Below are 21,308 nucleotides of genomic sequence, written 5' to 3' on the forward strand. Positions count from 1 at the left end.
GAACCTGACGTGTCAAATGAAGGACGGACAGCCGAGTCCGAAGAACCTGTTCTACGTCGTTCTAGGAGAGATCGCAGACCACCAGCTTATTTAAGGGATTATTTAAGGGGGGGAGAATGACATGTTATCTATGATATTTTAAAAATAATCTAGTCTTTATTGTTACTGTCATAGTTGTGTTTTAACTAGAATAAAACCAATACATTTGGTTTTGCATTATTATTACACACCCGTAGCCCTTGCTGTATTGATTTGGCTAATAATAATAATGTTGGAACTATCCGACTTATGAAACTACCTTCGAGTCGGAGCTGAATAAGCTAAGGGATAGGCTAATAAACTTGAGATTCTCTAGGCAATGGGCTAGCAATCTCAATATTTGAATCTCAATTCTATCATTATGCCATATAGTACAGCTGCACGTGGCCTTTTCGTTTTTTCAAGATTGTTGGTTCTGTCTACCCCCAGAGGGATTAAGACGTGATTATATAAATGTATATATGGGTTTATGATTTTTTTGCCGTAAATAATAAATATGGCATCTTTTAATATAAATTAAAGACGCGCAAAATTGTCTCCTTTTTTGGAGCACGCCATTGTCAATACTTATAAACATTCATATTACATGATTACTAATGTATGTATGCATATACATTAATGAGTATACTAGAATGGATATTATATAATACATTAATTAATTAATAAGCTCGCCATTTTCTTGACATAGGTACACATGCGTAACGCACGGACTCGTCCACTCTCTGCAGACGTGAACGCTAACTGACTCTTATTACACTATTCGATATTCAGATTCGTCGACAGTAAGATTCGTCGAGCCCGGTCTTGCAGTCGGAATTCAGAGTCTGTTTAATTATTATTACGCAATAGCGGCGTCATTCAGTCATTCATACACAATTCATAGTGTTCATTCAAATTCAACTTCATTCATTTTCTCTTCAGTTAGTATTTAGTGGCAAAGGGGAATTTACGTCGCAGTCGCTGTTGCACACGGCAAGTGTGGTTGAAAATAATATCATGTCTTCTGGGACTGGAAACTTCAAGAACCCTTTTCCTAGGCCATGGATGAAAGATTCTGGTGCAGCGGCTGCGGCCGGAGGTGGTGGAGCAGTTGGTGCTAAAGGAGTTGTAGCCGGTGGTATAACAGGAGGCATTGAAATTTGTATCACATTCCCAACAGAATATGTAAAAACACAGCTCCAATTAGATGAAAAAGGTTAGTTCCCTTTTAATTTATCGTAAAGTTACATCAGTTTTTTATTATCGTGTTATGTTTCTTAAAAATAGAAAATAAGGAGAACCTATTTTGAAGATGCGCATCAATAGTGGTGTTAATAAATTGTCCTATTTATCACTTACTTCAAAACGAATCCGGTTACTTTTATTTGTCAATTAGAATTTATTTGGTAATATAATTATCTTTTTTGGCGTGTCGCACCCGAACAATATATCAGCTAGTAACAATTTTTTCTCAATGTTTTGGACTTTGGTCTTTGCTTACATTTTGTTTATGTTGTTGTCGGTCGTAGATATTCAAGGTCTATTAACACGGCAAGAATATACCTAAACTTAAAATATTTAAATTATAAAATAGCTCTATTTCTTAACAGTAAAGTTCAGTAAAAGTATTTTTAATTCTAAAAATGATAAGCAGTTATTATTCTAGAAATCATTCCACAACATAGCTAATTAATATTTACCCAGCTATAACAATACTTATTGTTATTAAAGCTGAATTAATTATCAAGTAACTAAAATCACATGTCTCTCCTCTCTCACCTCCCCCTTTGGGCTTTTGAAGGCATTATTGATACCTGCTCTTGTATTTCCTTCCACAAAAAAATTTATAAATATCATAGTTTCCAAGTGAACATGAAATAAAATTTGTTTATGACATCTATATAGGTATACATATATTGATAAACTTTGAACAGCCAAATGTAATGTTCAGATAAAAGAATTCTGATAACAGTCGGATAATCAACAAACAATGCTATCCACATTTTACACTAGAATTTTAATATAACTCTCTCACATAATCACCTGTAAACACATATGCTGTGTGTGCCCTCCACTATTGAATTTGGTTCAGTGCCGAGGGAGACACCCTAAAAAACCGTAAAAAAATGTGCAAACATTATGTTGATATTTGTGTCAATGGAGTCTCAATGGAATAGTTTTAAAATATCTTGTATTCAATTACTATGGCACACAAAAACTATTCTACTTACATCAAATTCACACACTTTAGACAAATTTATATAATTTACAGATTACACCCCCATGGGCTTGTCTATAACCTGTTGCATTAAATATTTTTTTTAATTGCTCTTTCTTAGTGGTTATTTTTATTATTAAACTTTTGAGTTTTTAAATGTGCTGTGAATAGATTTGTTTCACCTTCTGCATAATTTTAAGATGAAGAAAGAGAGTGATTCTGTTCTATTCTTATATATTACTTTAAATTTATGACAATTCTTACAAGAATCTTGTTAGAGAAAACTTTTAAATGTGTGCATCTTTTTAAATTATGACAAATATCTAATTGTAATTTTTTTGTAATTCTTTTGTCACTTTTTGTTCCTTTTTTTAGTTCTTGTCTTTATTTTTATAATAATGTCATATACACTTATACTCAAAAGCTTGCATATAGGTATGTAAAAATACATCTGTGTGTTTTAAGCACTGTCTGTCTCACTGCTGATAAAAGCATGAAAGATGGACATTGTTCATAGATTAGACTTGTCCAATGGTCAAAAGATTATTTGAAATCTGTCTTATTATAAAAAAATATTGTGACAAAATAATGTGGTATGATTAGATTTTTTTTTTTCTACTTAATTAGAATATTGATTGTTTCATAAGTCTGTTTTCTTCTAATGGCATTTTACAGGGCCCAATTCATAATTTTTTGTAACTAGATAGGTAAAGCCCTACCTTGTTATATTGTGAGGTTTAAAAACTTTGAATACCTAGTTAATTAATTTTGTATTTAGGTATATTAATTTCGTTCGTTTCAAAACCACACTAATAAAAAAGAGTGAAGATTTGTATTTTGTATCCAGTAAATTCTGAAACTACATATCTGTAGTTTAGTGTGATAGAAAAGATAGAAAATACCTTTCGGAAAAACATAGGCTACTTTTTTCGGACGAAACCCCGCGCAAAAGCTAGTTATTTTTACTTTTCTTTTTTTATTATTTTGTAGCTATAGATGTAAAATCAACGAAAATATAACAATGTTGATTCTATATTTACGAGGTATCATCATTATTTATCATTCATTCTAACACTTGATTTTTATCTTAGAATACCCCTCTTATTTATTGTGGGTTAAAAAGGAAACCGCATCCGAAAATCGTCGGAAATAAAAATATACTGATCTCTGGCCGGCCTTCACGTATTTATATTTAGTTGAAGTGAAAGCGCCGGCGCACCACTGAAATATTTTGGGTTTGACTCGATCGATAAACGCAGGAAAATACCTAAGTCTTCCATCTGGCGTTAGACCCTGTTATATTCTCACCTCTCTGGAGAGGAGCCTGTTGTGCGTTTTGACCCTTTTCACCATGACCCTGGGTTGTGTGAGTCAGGTTTTTACACTGACCTGCCAGTTTATCCTCGGATACCGTACAGTCATATAAGGTTATAAGCTGACAAGATTTTTAATTCTATTTTTGCTGTTTAGGCGATAATTGGCAACAGTTGGATAGGACAACCAGTGGATATTAGTGAACCTGTAAAAACAAAAATAACACGAGGGCACAATTAACCCGACAAAATTAAGGAAATCCAATTTACCATCGAAAAATAGTAGGAATCTTTACTTAAATGTATTATATTTTGTTTACTGTTGCTCTTGATCGTTAATAATATAGTCAGGTGCTAGGTAACATACTATAAACATAGTCGACCTCGCCCACCACTCTATTGGAGGGACCTTCGCTTAACTTAGCCAGGCCACGATACGAATGAGACAAATGGGATATAAATTTACGATGCAAAAAAAGGTTCGTCCTGACGCAATTTGGAAAACTGATGTCTGTGATGAATTTAGGGTTTTTTTTTAGAGTTTGCATGCAGAGAATTATGAATGTGCATGAAGCGAAGAAGTACAAGGTTCGTGGCAAGTGGCAAGATGTAATGTCTGTCCATTCCCCCGGGAAAGAGCCGTGATTGTATGATTGTAAACAAGCATCACTAGCCTAGCGCCTAGTCTAGGAATAATTGTAGTATCTGCTTAGCATAGTGAACCTGTTTATGAACCAAACCTAAAGTGATGCATGTAGACATACATTACAATTTTCAGGTGGCACCAGAAAGTACACCGGCATATGGGATTGCGTCACAAAGACGGTCAAAGGCCATGGATTCTTCGGTTTATATAGAGGGCTCAGTGTGCTGTTGTACGGATCTATACCGAAATCGGCTGTCAGGTAAAGAATATACTTGTTTTTTTTAATTTCAAAGGTGAAGAAAAAACATCACTAAGAAATCATATCCCGAAATTCAAACACGAACGAGAAAATAATACTACACAAGGCTAAACGTTTATTATAACACTGTTTCTAACAATTCTTTCGTGCTACGCACTGTATATCCTAAGCCTAAACAACCATGTCTAACATTTCACAATCCGTATCTTATGTAATTCACAAATATTTACCGCCCAAATCTTATCCTGTCATATGATAACAGCATTAAGTGCGTTACACAATGTTTGACTACCATCCTAAAAACGTATTTATGATTGGCTTAATTTACATGACAAGCTTTTCTTTGGTCACTGACATTATATAATTTCCAAAGCAGTCATCAAGCCGTGTGGTTTTCGGTACTTTAAAATAGGACCACTCCATATCTTTCCCATGGACGTTTGTAGGCGATGGGCTGTCACCATTTGAATTTCCATTCACTCAACCATACGACGCCTTTTCGAGACTGTTGACGCTGTCTACCCCCTCAAGGAGCCACTATGCTTCGGAGCTTCGGATCCGTCTCTTAATAGTACTACTTACAGGGTTACTAATTTATCAGTGCGGCCTAATAATAGTAATTCTTAAAAAATAAACATTCACTCTTTAAATAAATAAATATATCAGTATTTTCAAAACTGTGGACTCTGTCTACCCCGCAAGTGGTATAGATGTGACTATATGTATGTAAACATTCACCCAGTAATATAAAAAGAAAATCATGATCTCAACATATAATATAACGATCAACAAGTTCTGTTCAGGGTCGCACTACATTATCGTAATCATGTCGAGTGCATTATCAAACATAAACTTGAGATACGTATCTATCGATCTTATAGTCGAATTTACATATTGGCGTAAAAAGATGTCGTAAAAAGGTGAGGGAAAATATCGTGAGGAAACCTGCGCATACAACTGGACATGTAACTATGTACAAATATGGGTTAGGTTTCCTTGCAAAGATTGTGGAGGTCAGACGAGAGTCGTTTTGTACCTACTCCAGTCGTGATCATAGGCGGACCCTATGCTCCGTCTTCTGAGAGGTGAGAATGTAACCGGGATTTACAGCAAGAGAATAATGATGTCACATTGGCTTTTTTCTTTGACTTCACCTTTTGTATATTGCTACGTTTTCAGTATAAACATCGCCCAGTCAGTGTTAAAGTATAATATCTATTATTAAGTTTATAAGCCCATCCCTTCCCTTGATTGGGTTTTACAATTTGCGCGGAAAGAAAAGCAGCTATGTTTTTATTATCACTACCAAACCGGCATGGAAACTAAATAACACAATTGACATGAATTGAACCAGTTTTATTGCTGTCCCTGTATATCATTTGATAGAAATATTGTCAATAAATCATTCGTTAAAAAAATTGTATCCCAATAATCTTATCACGATGTATTTGCGTGGCCATCTTGTTATCTATTACACAAGAAATCATTATCATATTTACTTTTTAATGTCGTTATAATCACGCAAAGATTTGTGCCAGCTTGGTCATGCTATATCACTGATCATGGCATAGTGATAGTAATAATAACTTTTGTACTATCAATAATTATGTGACAATATCTTATGAGTTTAGAACTTAATATGGAATTATTAATGGAATTTGCCAAAAAAAATTACTAGCATTTTTTCGCATTTGCTTAGTCGACATAGGATTAAATCTTTGCTACAATACGAAATCATCATGAAACAGGTAACTTCAAAACGCGGTGTTTTATAAAAAAAAACATTCGTTTAAAGGAGGCGAACATCTGAATTAAAACTGTCATCATAAATTAATCATATATAAATTAAATACAATACATATGTTTCGGAATCAAGACAAAAAAGTCAAATTACAAAATCAATCTTGTAACGAAGCGTCACATCTGAGTTAACCTTTAATTTAAGCTAATCGTGAGTGTCACGTTTCTCCAGTTTATCTCGAATGTAATGACTGATAGCGTGGGTTCATTATGTCAGCAATGTCGCGTGGCTGGCAGATGCAACATAATACTCAATGACAAGAAGGACGAATGGCCTGAGTGTGCACTACGCTAGATTATGATTTACATGCATACATATGGTCACATCCATATCCATTGCGGGGTAGACAGAGCCAACAGTCTTTAAAAAACTGAAAGGTTTCTGCCGGGAAAATGGTTGGTGCCGGGAACCACATGGCAACATTATGATTTAAGTATCACATTTCCAAGCTTCACTTCTAGGCTTTCTTGAAATTAAGAGATTTTGTAGGGTGTTAAGAAAGGGTGCACTGTTAGAGAATGCAAACGCGAGAGCAGCGCGCTCTTCTCATGATTCGAATTGGGTTAACCGGAGGGTTGGTAGAACCATGATGCGGACACGAGGCCCCGGGGCAAAGTGGCGAAGGGTGCAACTGTAAACACGCAAACATGAGAGAAAGAGACAGAGAGAGGTAGAATCATTGGTGGTGTAAGAAAGTTTTTTTCAACGTGTATTCATGAGGGTTATGACCAAGTACACTTGCTGTCTTCACAATGCGCTCCCGGCCATTGAATTGTGCCTGCTCCAAAGCCTTCTAGAGATTGGTGCGTGTCATGTCCGTCCATCTTGTCGGTGTTCGCCCCTGTCCCCGTTGGCTTCGGCCATGACCCAGATAAAATTTTGTCAGGTCAACAGGGTCATGAGAAGCTTTTTTTCTGATTCAAAACTCTTCGAGGAAAATATGTAAGGGATGCGATCTGGATGTGATACGAAACTTTTCTGGATACAAATAATGTTTTCTAAATGAAAATTTAAAGGTCAAGCAGTCTCTCTTTTCCAATAGGTACCAATTACCCAACAGCGCATCAACCTATATGTAAAAAAAACTCGATCCGTCAGTTTTTAACTTATTTTGTCTTTATTGGTCTTAACTACTTATGTAGGTATGTACTGTATTTGGAAACAAAAAGCGTGTCAGTTTAGGAATTTAAATTACTCGCATATTGCACACGCCGCCGCCGTAATGTAATACTTCACTGCAATAGACACCCAACAAACGAAGCACAAACTCACATGCAGTAACATTAGAAGAAGTAATAAATTAAACGTAACTTTAGAATGAATGGTTGTGCAGAATCATTCCCGCCACTGAAAAATGTGTAAGCACTCCATGTCGGGTCATGAGAAGCGAATGAGACAATGAGGCAAATTAGCATTTTGACTAAAACCACCTTTATTCGAATTGAATTAGGCTTTTACCTCATTAAAATAAACGGAGGTCATATGAAGGACGCATCAGGTGTATTAAACCTGACTCTCTTCTGGAACCAACTCAAAGGAGATCGGTTTCCTTCTGTCTTTCTTCTGGTGAAATGGTTTACTAAGATTATTATTTTCGTAAAGTAATTAAAAATCCTACTACTATTATAAAGGCGAAAGTTTGTATGGATGTTTGTTACTCTTTCACGCAAAAACTACTGAACCGATTACCATGAAATTTGGTATGTAGGTAGCTGAAGACCCAGAATAACACATAGGCTACTTTTTATCCCAGAGTTCTCGCGGGATTGATAGGGTTTCCATGCGGACGAAGTCGCGGGCGGCCTCTAGTACATACATATAGTCACGCGTATACTATATCCAACAGTCTTGAAAGGCCACGTTCAGTTGTAGGGCTTCATGATGGAATTGAGATTATAGTGATTATGAAATGTGCCTATATGCCTAATGTATATGAAAAATGCCTACAAGAGGAATCCCAAGTATATAAGCCTATACCTTAGTTGCCTTATAAGACGTCCATGGGATGCTATGGAATGGTTCTATTCTAAAGTGTCCGAAACCAGAAGGCTCTAAAAAGTACGCCTTTGAAATACAATAGTCTTTAGGAGAGTACCAATTTATACATGACGCGACATACCTACATACATTATAGTCACGTCTGTATCCCTTGCGGGGTAAAAAGAGCCAACAGTTTGTAAAGACTAAAAGGCCTCGTTCAGCTGTTTGCCTTGGTGATAGAATTGACATTAAAATAGTGACAGGTTGCTAGCCCATCGCGTAAAAAAGAATTCCAAGTTTATAAGCCATTATTTACATATATGTATGACACGACATATATCACCAAACGTCCCGTTTAGCGCTTGTTTTGTATCAGTATTGAATAGATGTAGGTATTTATTTTACGGAAACGTACCGCGTGCGTAAATTGCTTAGCGATTAGGAAACGTTCACATTAGGCGAATGCGCAAAGGGTTTTTCTGGTGTTTTCCTTAATTTATTCTGCCCCCACTCATGCGTCTGCGCAAATATAGGAAATACCTACTACACCTAAGTTATAATTTTTCCTTTTGTTTGTTCAACGTGGAATGAATAGGTTACTGAGTAAAATTAATTCCGTTAGCGCAAAATTATTTAGTAGGTAATAATTACTACAATGTCATTAAAATACTCGACCACCTTGCATTGACCTTAATCGGTTCCAAATTACAACGACACTGCATTTAATATTAATGAGTTGTAATGTATACTTAGATAGCGTAGTATGAAACAAGTCATTTACTAAATACGCAATTAAAAAAACTTGATTGAAACTCTACCCAGAAAATGGGAGGAATGCCTTTCATTCAAAGACATTTCGCCCATTTTCTGGGTAAACTCGTGCATTTGGCAACTAAATGCTTGCGCTTAGATTCTGCCCGTTTTAAGTTGTACACACATTAATCACCTCTTGCTCCCGTACGGGGTAGACAGAGCCAACAAATTAAGACAAATTAAGTCTGAAACTTGATAAACTTCCCAGTAAAGAGTATTCTAACAGAATAGCTTGCAAGAAAAACCTGACGAATGTGGAAAGATTCAGTCTCTGCCCCTACCTTTTACTGTCCACAACTTCTATTCCATATGTTTTTACGAGTATTACAATATTTGTTACACAAGCTAGGGTCTAGGTCTAGCATAGGCTTTCAGACAGGTGAAGACGCAACCGGGACTAACATACAATAATAACTTAACAACAACAAAACATACAACACAAACCTGTGACACAGACCAACTGATCCGCCATCGATTCCTTGCTCTGTGTTACATCAATGAATGTGTAATAAAACTCGTCAACGTAAGAAAGTATGTCACACGACACGTTATTCCCAATTGTTGAGGCTTCTCTGCCTTAGTTACGGTGTCATTGTCTATGGTTATACATACATATACGCTGATTATAGTTTGTTGTGTTTATGAGTATATAATGTAGGCAGAGTGAAATGAGGCCACTCATTATTTTTCTATAAATTAGTCTGTGGCACTCCTGTCGCATCAGCTCTAGATGGAAAATTATCTTTTCAGAAATCGAGTGATTTAAAAAAAGATAATTTTGTCTCTTCGTAATGTCAACGCAAATCTCTAACTTGCATTAGGGCGATTAAAAAAAATTACCTAAATAATGTTTGACCACCACCACCAGTTTTGAACCGTCTCCATCCCGAAGTTTATACATGCCACTCCATGCTGGTTTTTGTCGTAAAACTGAAACAGACCTTTTATTCCCAAATATCAGTATTGATGATATACTCGATACTCTTATTTCCAGATTCGGCGTATTCGAGCAAGCGAAACAGTTCATGGTCACTGCGGATGGTACTCTCACCACCGCCGGCAAACTTGGTTGCGGTTTGGCCGCCGGCGTCGCCGAGGCGGTCTTCGCCGTCACCCCCATGGAGACCGTCAAAGTCAAGTTCATAAACGACATGAGGACGGAGAAGCCGAGGTTTAAGGGGTTCTTCCACGGAGTCAGGACTATTGTGAGAGAGGAAGGTAAGTGTCTCGAATACTTTACGTATTTAAAAAAATACATTTGGGCTAGGTCATCGCCGTTACCACCATGTCAAGGTTAAGTTTATTATCGACATGAGGCCGAAAAAGCCGAGATTAAAAGGGATTTTCCATGGTGTCAGGACTATTGTTTAAGAAAAAAGTTTGTTTTAAAGAACTTTTTGGTGGTTTACAATATACCCTCAGTAAGACAATAGACATTCTTACCTTTTAATCGAAAACTGCTTTCTATAGTCCGGTCACTTGCGCCGGGAGGATGGGTAACTTTATGGATTCGCTGGATTCTATAACACGAACCTCCAACTTTAGAGCTAAATAATCTGATATTATAATTCATATTTACTAGAGCATGCCCGGGGTCCGCCCGCAAAAAACATGAATGAAAGGAAATTCCCCCTTATTTCCATTCCCGTGAGATATCCTAAAAATCCTTTTTGAGCGCATTCCCATATTAAAGTTACTGTCCGCATGCCAATTCATTTCAGCACGATCGGTCCAGTAGTTTGAGTGTTGATATCAGTCAATCATCTTTGCGTTCTACAAAAGGCGGACTTAATGCCGTTTGGCATTCTCTGTCAGTTTACCAGCTGACCAAACAGAAAACCTTTAAAGTGCACATGTATAATATATTTATGATAATTTTCCAACTTCCAGGTGTTGGCGGAGTGTACAAAGGTGTGACAGCGACTGTGATGAAGCAGGGCAGCAACCAAGCCATCAGGTTCTTCGTGATGGAGTCCCTCAGGGACTGGTACAAGGGCGGGGACAGGGACAAGCCCGTGCCTAAGTACATCGTCGGATTGTTTGGTGGTGTTGCTGGTAAGTGGCTTTCTTAATAATCATACTCTTACACAGTCGGGTATTAATATTAGTATATTACATATAAATATAAATTGATTATACTGTGAAAGGATGATCATGTATACAAAAGTGGCACTGAGGTTTGTCATAATTGTTTGATTCATTAATGATGCAATTTAATTTATCAACGTTTTAACTATGTCACGTTGTAACTTACCAAAATTTTAACATCCATATTATGTAGTTCTTAAAACAGAATTAAGATACACTTAATGTTGTTTGAAGAAAAATAAAAAAAATGTGGATGTTATAATGCTGGTTAGTTACAACCTTATAACTTGTTTTATTCAAATAAAAAGGAAATAAAAATTTTGAATTTTAATTTAATATCATCTTCTTTTTGACTTTAACCCCGCTTACATTTTTCCTGTTGAGGAGTTTACCTTATAATATTTAGACAAAAATTAATCGAGACTTTATTTAACGCAAATTTTCTCTTGCAGGTGCGGCCTCGGTATTCGGCAACACGCCAATCGACGTAGTCAAAACCCGCATGCAAGGTCTCGAAGCTGCTAAATACAAGAACACTCTTGACTGTTTCCTCAAGATCTGGAAACACGAAGGCCCCCTGGCCTTCTACAAAGGTACAGTGCCTCGCCTCAGCAGGGTAGTGTTCGATGTGGCCATCACGTTTACTATATACGACAGTATAATGGACATGTTCAATCTAGTTTGGAAGTAGTGATGTGCGTTAATGGTATGGGATTGTTGAAAATGGCCGCCATCTTGTAATTATAAAATATCGCTAATACAATACGTATAAGCGATAATTTGTTCAAATCGCGGACAGTCCCGTTAGAAATATAATTAATTGATTCTGAAACTGCTTGGTTGAAGCAAAAACAATTATTATTAACAATTTATAAATTTTAAGACAACGAACACGTTAATAAAAATGTTGTAACATTATGGCGGCCATTTCGTCATCGTATAAAAAGACCAATCATCGAATTTTATCTCCAAGTGACGTTGAATTTCATCCCAAATGATGTTTGTTATAAGAAATGGAAGCATTCAATTGTAGCTTCATATGTATGCTTGCCCAGAAATAAAGCAGAATTAAAGTATAAAACTAGGTACAACGCTATAATTTCTCAGAAATAATCTTAAAATGTACTATAACAGGTCAGTTTATATTATTAGTCAGTTTATATTACAGGTTAGTTTATAATTTCTCAGAAATAAGCTTAAAATGTACTAAAACAGGTCGGTTTATATTCGACGATAGTGCACTATTTTCAAATCACATCACTATCACTCAATATGACATATCTATATGATGTTGCTCTATGAAACGCAGAACTAGCGCCCTCATTAACAGGTCTGCTATATTTCCGGTCAAGCGTTAAAAGTGCTTTATAGTTGTACAAATATCTCGGGCAGCGCTCGGGCTAGTTTTAAGTAGGAAGATTGAATATTTGGGTGTGGCACACATTTTTCACCGTTAGATGTTGCTTATGTTGACGTCACAATTAATTTAATACGTAAGCGTAATTAAAATGAAATAATGCAGGAAATACACTCATGTATTTGACGCAGTTTGTTGGGCGGTATGTTGACAGTTTTACTATAAGGTTCGTGTATATTAAGGGCAAATGTTTTATAATTTACTGTACCAATTACGATTTTCGAAGTTATGTACATTAGTTTGATAACTAACCGAAGCTCTTACTGTAAAGGAAACCTGCACATTCAGGCAACTGGATGTGTAACCATGTTCGGTCCAATACGGGTTAGGTTCTCCTGCAAAGGTTCTGGAAGTCAGACGGGAATCTCTTCGTGTAAAAACCTGAATCACCCAATCCAGGACCCATGGTGAAGGGCTTACCCCGGGCTCCTCTCCAAATTGGTGAGGATCCAACCGGAACTAAAGCCTGGAGAAGTTTTATAATTTACTGCCATTGATATATTTTTCAGTCTTTACCTGAGTTAATATTTAATAAAACTAAAACAAAGGTTACTACCATGTAATGATGTGATAGAAGCGGTAATTCCGTATATACTTTAAGTAATACATTTAAATAAAAAGAAAATAGGTACATTATGTGCTACACCCGATGGTTTTCTAACATCGAAAGATATATTTTTGTAGGATGCTTAAATGTTCGTAATGTTGTTGATATATTGATACTGACTTCAGGGTTTCTTTGTACAAGATCCGTGTGAATTAAGTACACATGTTTGTTTAAAAATAAAGATATATGAATTGATATACAAAAATTTAAAAAGCTTCTTTCGAAAGCATCGGTAACAGGTATTCAAAATCTAAAGAATTGGTGCTTGATTTGCTCGGATCTTATATTTATTTACTTTTATACTCTTCCCGGATTTTTTAAAGTTTATATTTCTATTGTGATCTTTTGACATTTATATTGTATTTCGTATTCTGCATTTAAAGTCTACATATATGTGTTGGTTTTTTTGACTGTACTAAGTACTTTTTTCAATAATTTATTTTGTAAAACAAAATTGTTACTTTTGTTCAAATAATTTTACTTATAACTCTGAAATAGGATTTAGTCACAAATTAAGTTTTAATGTTACGTTTTTTGTATTACATGAAATAAATTACTTTATTTATTTTTGTTTAAAATCACTCTATTTCTGGAATTTGTAAACAATATTTCAACATCTGTGTTAAATAATTTTACGAAAGCATGGCTTCAGTTATTTATTTTTAGATTGTGTTTCTTTTGTTAAGTTTCTAGTCTTTTGACAAAACATCTGATATATTGTTGTAATTATTTAAATAATGCATTTTCTTTTGTACTCCCAAGTTTATGAAGTCCTTTATTTGAAGTTTATTTTTTTTAAAGAGTCAATAAATTCAGTCTTAAGATGTTAAAGGGGCATTCCAGAATATTTTTTGATTTCAAGAACTGTATTTTCTTATTTATTTTATTCTGCATCGAATGTTGACATGGTTTTATATTATTTATGTTTTAATTGAATAAATGGTATATTGAAAATTAATTTAATAATGTGTGTTATTTGATTCCTTTAACTTGTTGTCTGTTTCGGGCAGTTTAAAGAAGGTACTTAAACAAGTACACAATATTATATTTTAACCAATAGCATGCGTCGTAATCTCAGTCTTGTGATATCTATTTATTACCTTTTTTAAATAAGGGATTAATTTTCTAATTTTCACTCCATTAATAAAACTTATCAGTAAGTAATATGTAAAATATTTATTCGGTGGTAAATTACATTATTACTCTGCTGAATAAACACACCAAATAACTGTTTTTTTTGCACAGATTAGTGAAATAAAGTGAAAATTATTAAGTTAATAAAAACATAATTAAAATGGGTAGTTCTTGTTATCGGTCCATTCTAATTTCGGCACACATCTGTGGTTGATATTATAGCTGTCTACTAGTGCGATCTCGTCGTCCGTTAGCTGGAAATCAAAGAGATCGATGTTCTCAGCTATCCGCGCCTTTGTGAAAGATTTCGGTATCACCGGGATGCCACGCTGTAGCTAGAAAACGTACAAAAATATAAATACTAAGCCTATTTAAAACAATCGGTCTCGCATTAAATATAATATACTTAAGTATAAAATATCTGTTTAATAAAAACCGAAACATGAATCTGATAGGGGCGTATAGCTAGACCACTTATATCGGCAATATTGGACGGTGAACCGCCGAATTAAACTCCGTATACTCGTAATACAGCGGACAGTTCACGGGTAAAAATGGCGAGCTCCGATAGGCTGATAGTCTCAAATATTTCGCGCCATACAATAATAAGACTTCTGCGCTGGACCTACATGGGTGTAACATATTATAAACTTAAATTTCACTTTGAGGGGTACGGTGTACGATGGACACAAACAAAACGTGACAAAACAAGGTGTTTCCACTTTAAGAAGGGGAGTGTTATTATACGGGGACTGTTCTTCGGCTTCAAAGGACTAGGAATACATTACCTATGCAAAAACTCACCAAATATTTCAATGCAATCTGCGACCGACTTCTCCCATATTTCTTGGCGAGCTCTCCCAACTTTGGGTCAGACTTGATGATGTCTTTTCCAGTGGGCTCGGGCCAAGCCACGGAGATCAGGCCTAGCGGTGTGTACGCCACGGGAATCACAGACCGGGACTTGCAGAAATCGACTAATCCATGCTGGGTTAAGGTTGGACTTATCTGAAAATTGAAAAAAAAAAATGGAATCTAGCTCACCCTACTGTCGACAAAGAGAGTTTAGCCATTATATTTTTTTTAAATAGAAGTAACGCAATTTCAATTTTTACGTTGGCTTAAATTGTCAAAGACATTTAAATTATGAACTTACTAAAAGAATCGCCTCATAATCTCACCTCAATTTGATTCACCACAGGTTTAATAGTAGCCGCCTGTAGAAGTCTTTCCAACTGCTCCTCATTGAAGTTTGAGACGCCTATAGACTTCGTTAGGCCCAGACTAATGAGCTTCTCCATACCCCTCCAAGTTTCCAGATAGTCTATGCCCGTATCTTTATCGTTTTCCTGCAAAATAAAAACCATGTAAGTAGTCGTCTACAGTGAAACTTAAACCCCCATATTATGTTTCTTTTTGTATGAACATGTAGCCGTTGTAGGTACGTAAGTACCTACATGTTTCGGTAGACGAGACGACTATGTGGATGGGTCTTAATTTTTCACAGGGTAGACAAATTCAGGATTGATTTTTAAACTAAGGCAGAATTCTTACGATACCTAGCCAATATCAATAAAATTCAGGTTGATGACACGAAACGGGGCTGACTGTTCGAAATGAAATAAGATGAACATTACCAATTTACCTAGTACAAAGTGAGATTCTTGTAAGTACTACTTACATCTGTGGAGACTGGCCAATGCACTAAATATAGGTCTACATAGTCCAGCCGAAGCCGGGCGAGGGACGCCTTCAAAGACGGCAACACGTCCGCTTCTGCGTGACGATCGTTCCATAACTAAATGTGAAGAAAAAGCAAATTAGAACACTGCTAATACTGGCCACAGAGAGATAGAAAATAAAACTTTTTGTAAATTGAATTATTCCCTAAATGGAAAATGGCCAGAACACCTTTGAACAAATATTCAAACACAGGTGTTCGTTGAACATGATATATTCAGGTAACAGCGTGATAAAAATAAAAGGTAGGTACTTAATGATTGTCTCTGATTGATGAACGCGGATTACGATAGTCAAAAATTTTCACCTTTGTAGTGACAAAAAGTTCTTCTCGTTTAACAACGCCGTCTTTGATTTTATTGTCAATTCCTTCTCCGACCTCCTCTTCATTTTTATAAATCGATGCAGTGTCTATGTGGCGATACCCAAGATCTATGCTCCATTCAACCGCCTGCCTGTATTGTCCTGGTTCTGATTTAGCCTGCAAATAATAAAACGTACCTACTCAGCACTATTCAGCAATCTGCATCTAAAATTACCTACATCTTAAATACTTATAATCACGTCTTTATCCCTTTACGAGATATCCAACAGTCTCGAAAATATTGAAATGCAACGTTCAGCTGTATAGCTTATTAGTGAATTTGAGATTCAGATTCTGACAGGTTTCTAGCCTATCGCCTATAAAAAGAATCCCAAATGTATTAGCCTTTCCCTTTGACTTTACAATCTGCGCGGGAAGAGAAGTATGTAAGAAGTAAGTAGCTGACACACACTAGGTAGGTATGTTTTTCTTCGCTAACAGAGACCAGCATGGAAGCTACAGTCATGTTGCTTATTCCTATTCATCAATATAGGTACTTACTTACGTCTTACATTCTGCATATTACTTTAAAATTAAGTCAGGTTTTCTAAAAATATCAATTAAGTAGTAAATATATATATTTCAAAATCAATGAATAGATAAGTATAACTAAGTATTTGAAGAAATAGAGTAAGTATTTAATTAACATAGGTATTTATTATTGATGATTTGAGATCTTTTTTAGAGACTGCTGAGCACGATATCTTCTAAAATTTTTACGGCAAAATACTATGAATAACTTACTGCATAAGTACCCAAGCCAACGACAGGCATTACATAACCATTCGATAACTTAACTGTTGGCGCTTTCCCAACCATTCTATCCAAGTTTATTCAAAGACTAAATAAATACCACTAATATTGAAACGATATTAACGCGTACTATATAGCCCATCAATTTAAAATAAAACGTAAATATTTTATCTAATGCCGTGGTAGACATATTATTATCAGATAAACATTAGTATTTTGTGCAGGTGCGTTATAAAATTACTTACATAACATGATGCAATTCGGGCAATTTCGTCATCAATTATTAGGTACGTCAAATATTAAGCGTAATTTTAGTCATATACCAAGATAAATACATTCTGAGTTATGTATGTATTTAACTTGCCTATATAGATAGTTACTCATTTATGTAGGTTATTTGACTGTATCCAGTTTTATCTATCTAAGTACTCAAAATAGTCATCGGTGATTTTAGAATAGGTAAATACTTACCTGTTATTGATCAAATCAGCCCTCGTAGTACGGCACGCGCGACGCCGCCGTTATAATCACGCGAAAAACTATCGCTCAGGAACAGCGATAGTTTCACGTCAAAATAAATCAGAAAACTTGAAAATTGTCAACTGACGCTTTCTAGTCTTCATCCACCTAAAATATTATACTTCTATCTTATATTCTAGCATACATACATAGCTTAAATACTAACCGATGCTCCTACGGTGAAGGAAACTTCGTGAGGAAACTTGCACATTCAGGCAACTGGATGTGTTTCTATGATCGATCCAATTTCAAATCAATTTTAAACTACTACTACTATTGGTAAGAGCTGATAATAAAAATAAAATATTATGAACAAAAAATGTAAGTATATTTCAACCTTATTTTTTACATTTAATATAACAGTATTAAACGAATTCCATATGTACAAATAACACTTATATAAATAACAAAAATATAGGCTACATACATCCATTTTATATTATCACAACAATATATAATATTCTTCTATTTTGGACAACTACACAATTTACAAAAAAATAAAATACGTAGTAGAAATAAACAGTTAGTTACTCTTAACCATATTTTAACCATATAATCGACAACAACATCTGTTTAGTCGTTAAGACAACCGACCCATCATTTTAGTTTAACTGAAAAGGCTAGTATAAATTACTCGTACAAGATATTATGACCAACCTGGAAAAATAAGTGACGGATATTTTTTTCTTTTAATTTATTGATGGACAGAAAAAATCCGTTACTGTTTTGTCTTTTAAATTTGCCTATTTCGGAAGAGTTATTTTCATTCAAATATTGTTAGGTTCCAACTGGTTTTCCAGATTGGCTACATCTTCATGGTCCATCTAGAACGGGAAGTATTTAAGTTTCGACAGAGCTAGCCCGGGCACACATCTGTGATCGATATTATAACTATCGACAACAGCCATCTCTTCGGGCGTCAGCTGAAAATCGAAGATATCAATGTTCTGAGCTATGCGCGACTTTGTGAATGATTTCGGAACCACCGCGATGCCGCGTTGTACCTGTGGAAGAAAATTGTTTTATTAGTATGGCAATACTAAGCTAATTAAAGGTTAACTTCTACACAAGTGACGTTATTCTGCTCTAAGTAATCATTATGACGTTAAAGATGTAATCATCAGAAGCACGTCAAGCCTATGGGTTACCAAACGTCTCTGTAAAAAAACTAATTATACTTGTATTCATGGCCGATCGAAGGCCCTTTGGTATAGTACCAGCTAAGTAATGAAATCTCAATCACTGCGCAGTAAGCAAACTTGTAAGAAACAGGAAAATAAACCGTGTTGTAAGGCAGTACGGTATACATTTGCAAAAAATAAAAAATTATTAAACATACCAAATATTTCAAGGCTATCTGCGCCCTAGTGTTCCCATATTTGTCTGCGATTTCTCCCAACTTGGGATCCGTTTTGATAGCATCTTTCCCGGCAAACTCCGGCCTCGCCTCAGATATTAGACCGAGTGGTGTATAAGCCACAGGTATAATGGAATGTGTCTTGCAGTAGTCCACTAGAGAGTGTTGCGTTAGTGTCGGGTTAATCTGGAATATTTTATATATTTATGTACATCAAGGAAAATAAGAATGAAAGGTAAAATAAAAAGAAATTCAGTAATTAAGCTTAGTTTCGTGAAAGCCTACACTCTCGAAAAATATGATTAAATTGTAATTACTGCACAGATACTAGCCCATTTAAAAGAAGAAAGCCAAGTGTTTTTACTGTTCCCTTAATCAGCCTTTACAATCTGGACGGGAAGAGAAGCAACAGGTACACTACATTTTTTCATTGCCACCAGACCAACACACATATTTGGCTCATTTACCTAATGCAATCTTCCATAGGTTGCACCAGGTGAATTTGCCAATTCCCCCTAAGTCGCCTTTTACGACGTCAATGATAAAGAGATGGAGGTGTCTAAATGTAAGGTGTCAAAAACCACAAAGCAGTCAAATAATTTTGGAATATAATAAATAAATCTTTGAACGAAAAGATTAAAATTTATCTCACCTCAATTTGATTAACAACAGGTTTAATTGTAGCCACCTTAAGTAGTCTTTCTAACTGCTCCTCATTGAAGTTTGAGACGCCTATCGACTTCGTAAGACCCAGATCAACGAGCTTCTCCATACCCTTCCAGGTTTCTAAATAATCTATTTCAGCATCTTCCCCTTTATCCTGTCAAAATATTTAGTTGCCAAATAACACTTTCTTGTTCAATAAGATTGAATTTTATTATAACGAGGGGCACTCAGTATCAGATTCTCATTCCAAAACATAGATAGATAGATAAAACTCTTTATTGCACCATAAGAGTAAAACATACAAAACAGCACAAAGCAAATAGAGATGGTACAAAGGCAGACTTTTTTCTATGCAATCTCTTCCAGTCAACCTTTGGAATACATATTAAATGTTTACCTAATTATCCAACAAAACAAGAAGTGCAGGAAACCAAACGGCATGGAATATTGATAGTGTGTTTATGAAATACAGTATAAACAATTATTTTTTTTAAAGTGAAGTACTTTTAATAGAATGACACTAGTAAAACTCAAGAAAGTTTCTTTATTATCCTGTTGTTGTTCTTAACTTACATTAAAAGATACTGGCCAGTGAATTAAATAGAGGTCGACATAGTCCAACCGTAGCTTAGCAAGGGACTCCTTCAGGGAAGGCAATACATCTGCTTCTGCATGCTTGTCACTCCACAGCTGATCGTATAAAAACATAAAAATAGTTACTAAAATTAAAAAAGAAATTATCAAGAAGTTTTTTTTTTCAAATTTAATTTTAATTTCATAGATTCAAGAGCTACATATATTTTGGTGTTTAAAATAATATAATGCTGTTTAGCTTATAAGACTTTTTCACTTAAAATAATTTTGTTCACTTAAAGATTTTCTCTTGGTGCTCTGTGGTTAGATATGTTATTCACATTCACTTTTTATATATAGAGAAGAAACAGTAGAAATAAATCCTTTCATACCTTAGTAGTAACAAAAAGCTCTACCCGTGTAACAACACCTTGTTTAATTTTATTGCCAATCGCTTCTCCAACTTCCTCTTCATTTTTATAGCATGATGCTGTGTCTATATGTCGATACCCCAATTCTATGCCCCATTCTACTGCCTGCCTGAATTGTCCAGGTTCTGCCTTTCTCTATAATATATAAATGTTAAGATTCAAGATGAGATTCAGTCAATTTATTTATAACTTCTTTGAGTATAAATTTGGCAAACACTTACCGCATAAGTGCCTAAGCCCACAACAGGCATTACGAATCCACTCGATAACCTAACAGTAGGCGCTTTTGCAACCATATTTGTAACTATTATTTGAAATGGATATTGATAAAGATTTGACCTTGATCTGATCTTAATTACAAAACAATGCGGCTTAGTTGGCGTGAGGCATACATGAAATAAAAAGTTAAACTAAAGGTAAACTGATAAGAAATGATAAATAAATTGATAAGAAACGGCTGTGTTCTTTCGGCAAAAACAAAGAGAGAATGAATGAAATGAATGACGCGATTTCAGTGTTGGTTGTGACAATCGTGGCAATCTGACAGTAACATTTAGCATTTGGCACTGACAATACGTCCATACTGACAGCTATTGCAGTAGTAATGTGCA

The 21,308-nt window shown here is 35.3% G+C and overlaps 2 protein-coding genes across 2 annotated transcripts; one reads left to right on the plus strand and one right to left on the minus strand.

Moving 5' to 3' along the window:
* Positions 1-949: 949 nt before the first annotated feature.
* On the plus strand, positions 950-13,328 carry LOC106137091 (putative tricarboxylate transport protein, mitochondrial). Its single transcript, XM_013337849.2, has 5 exons — positions 950-1,234; positions 4,328-4,454; positions 10,043-10,266; positions 10,939-11,103; positions 11,589-13,328. Exons 1-5 carry the CDS (start codon positions 1,036-1,038, stop codon positions 11,825-11,827), a joined length of 954 nt encoding a protein of 317 aa, XP_013193303.1. The 5' UTR covers positions 950-1,035; the 3' UTR covers positions 11,828-13,328.
* Positions 13,329-14,321: 993 nt separating this feature from the next.
* LOC106137092 (uncharacterized) lies at positions 14,322-21,175 on the minus strand. The gene is made up of 12 exons (XM_013337850.2): positions 20,919-21,175; positions 20,659-20,832; positions 20,267-20,383; positions 19,680-19,847; positions 19,010-19,213; positions 18,498-18,674; positions 17,143-17,226; positions 16,342-16,515; positions 15,976-16,092; positions 15,476-15,643; positions 15,099-15,302; positions 14,322-14,629 (listed from the first exon to the last, which is right to left on the minus strand). Exons 1-12 carry the CDS (start codon positions 20,991-20,993, stop codon positions 14,450-14,452), a joined length of 1,842 nt encoding a protein of 613 aa, XP_013193304.2. The 5' UTR covers positions 20,994-21,175; the 3' UTR covers positions 14,322-14,449.
* Positions 21,176-21,308: the final 133 nt, after the last annotated feature.

Source organism: Amyelois transitella, chromosome 22 (assembly GCF_032362555.1).
Source record: "Amyelois transitella isolate CPQ chromosome 22, ilAmyTran1.1, whole genome shotgun sequence".
In the NCBI taxonomy this organism is placed as follows: domain Eukaryota; kingdom Metazoa; phylum Arthropoda; class Insecta; order Lepidoptera; family Pyralidae; genus Amyelois; species Amyelois transitella.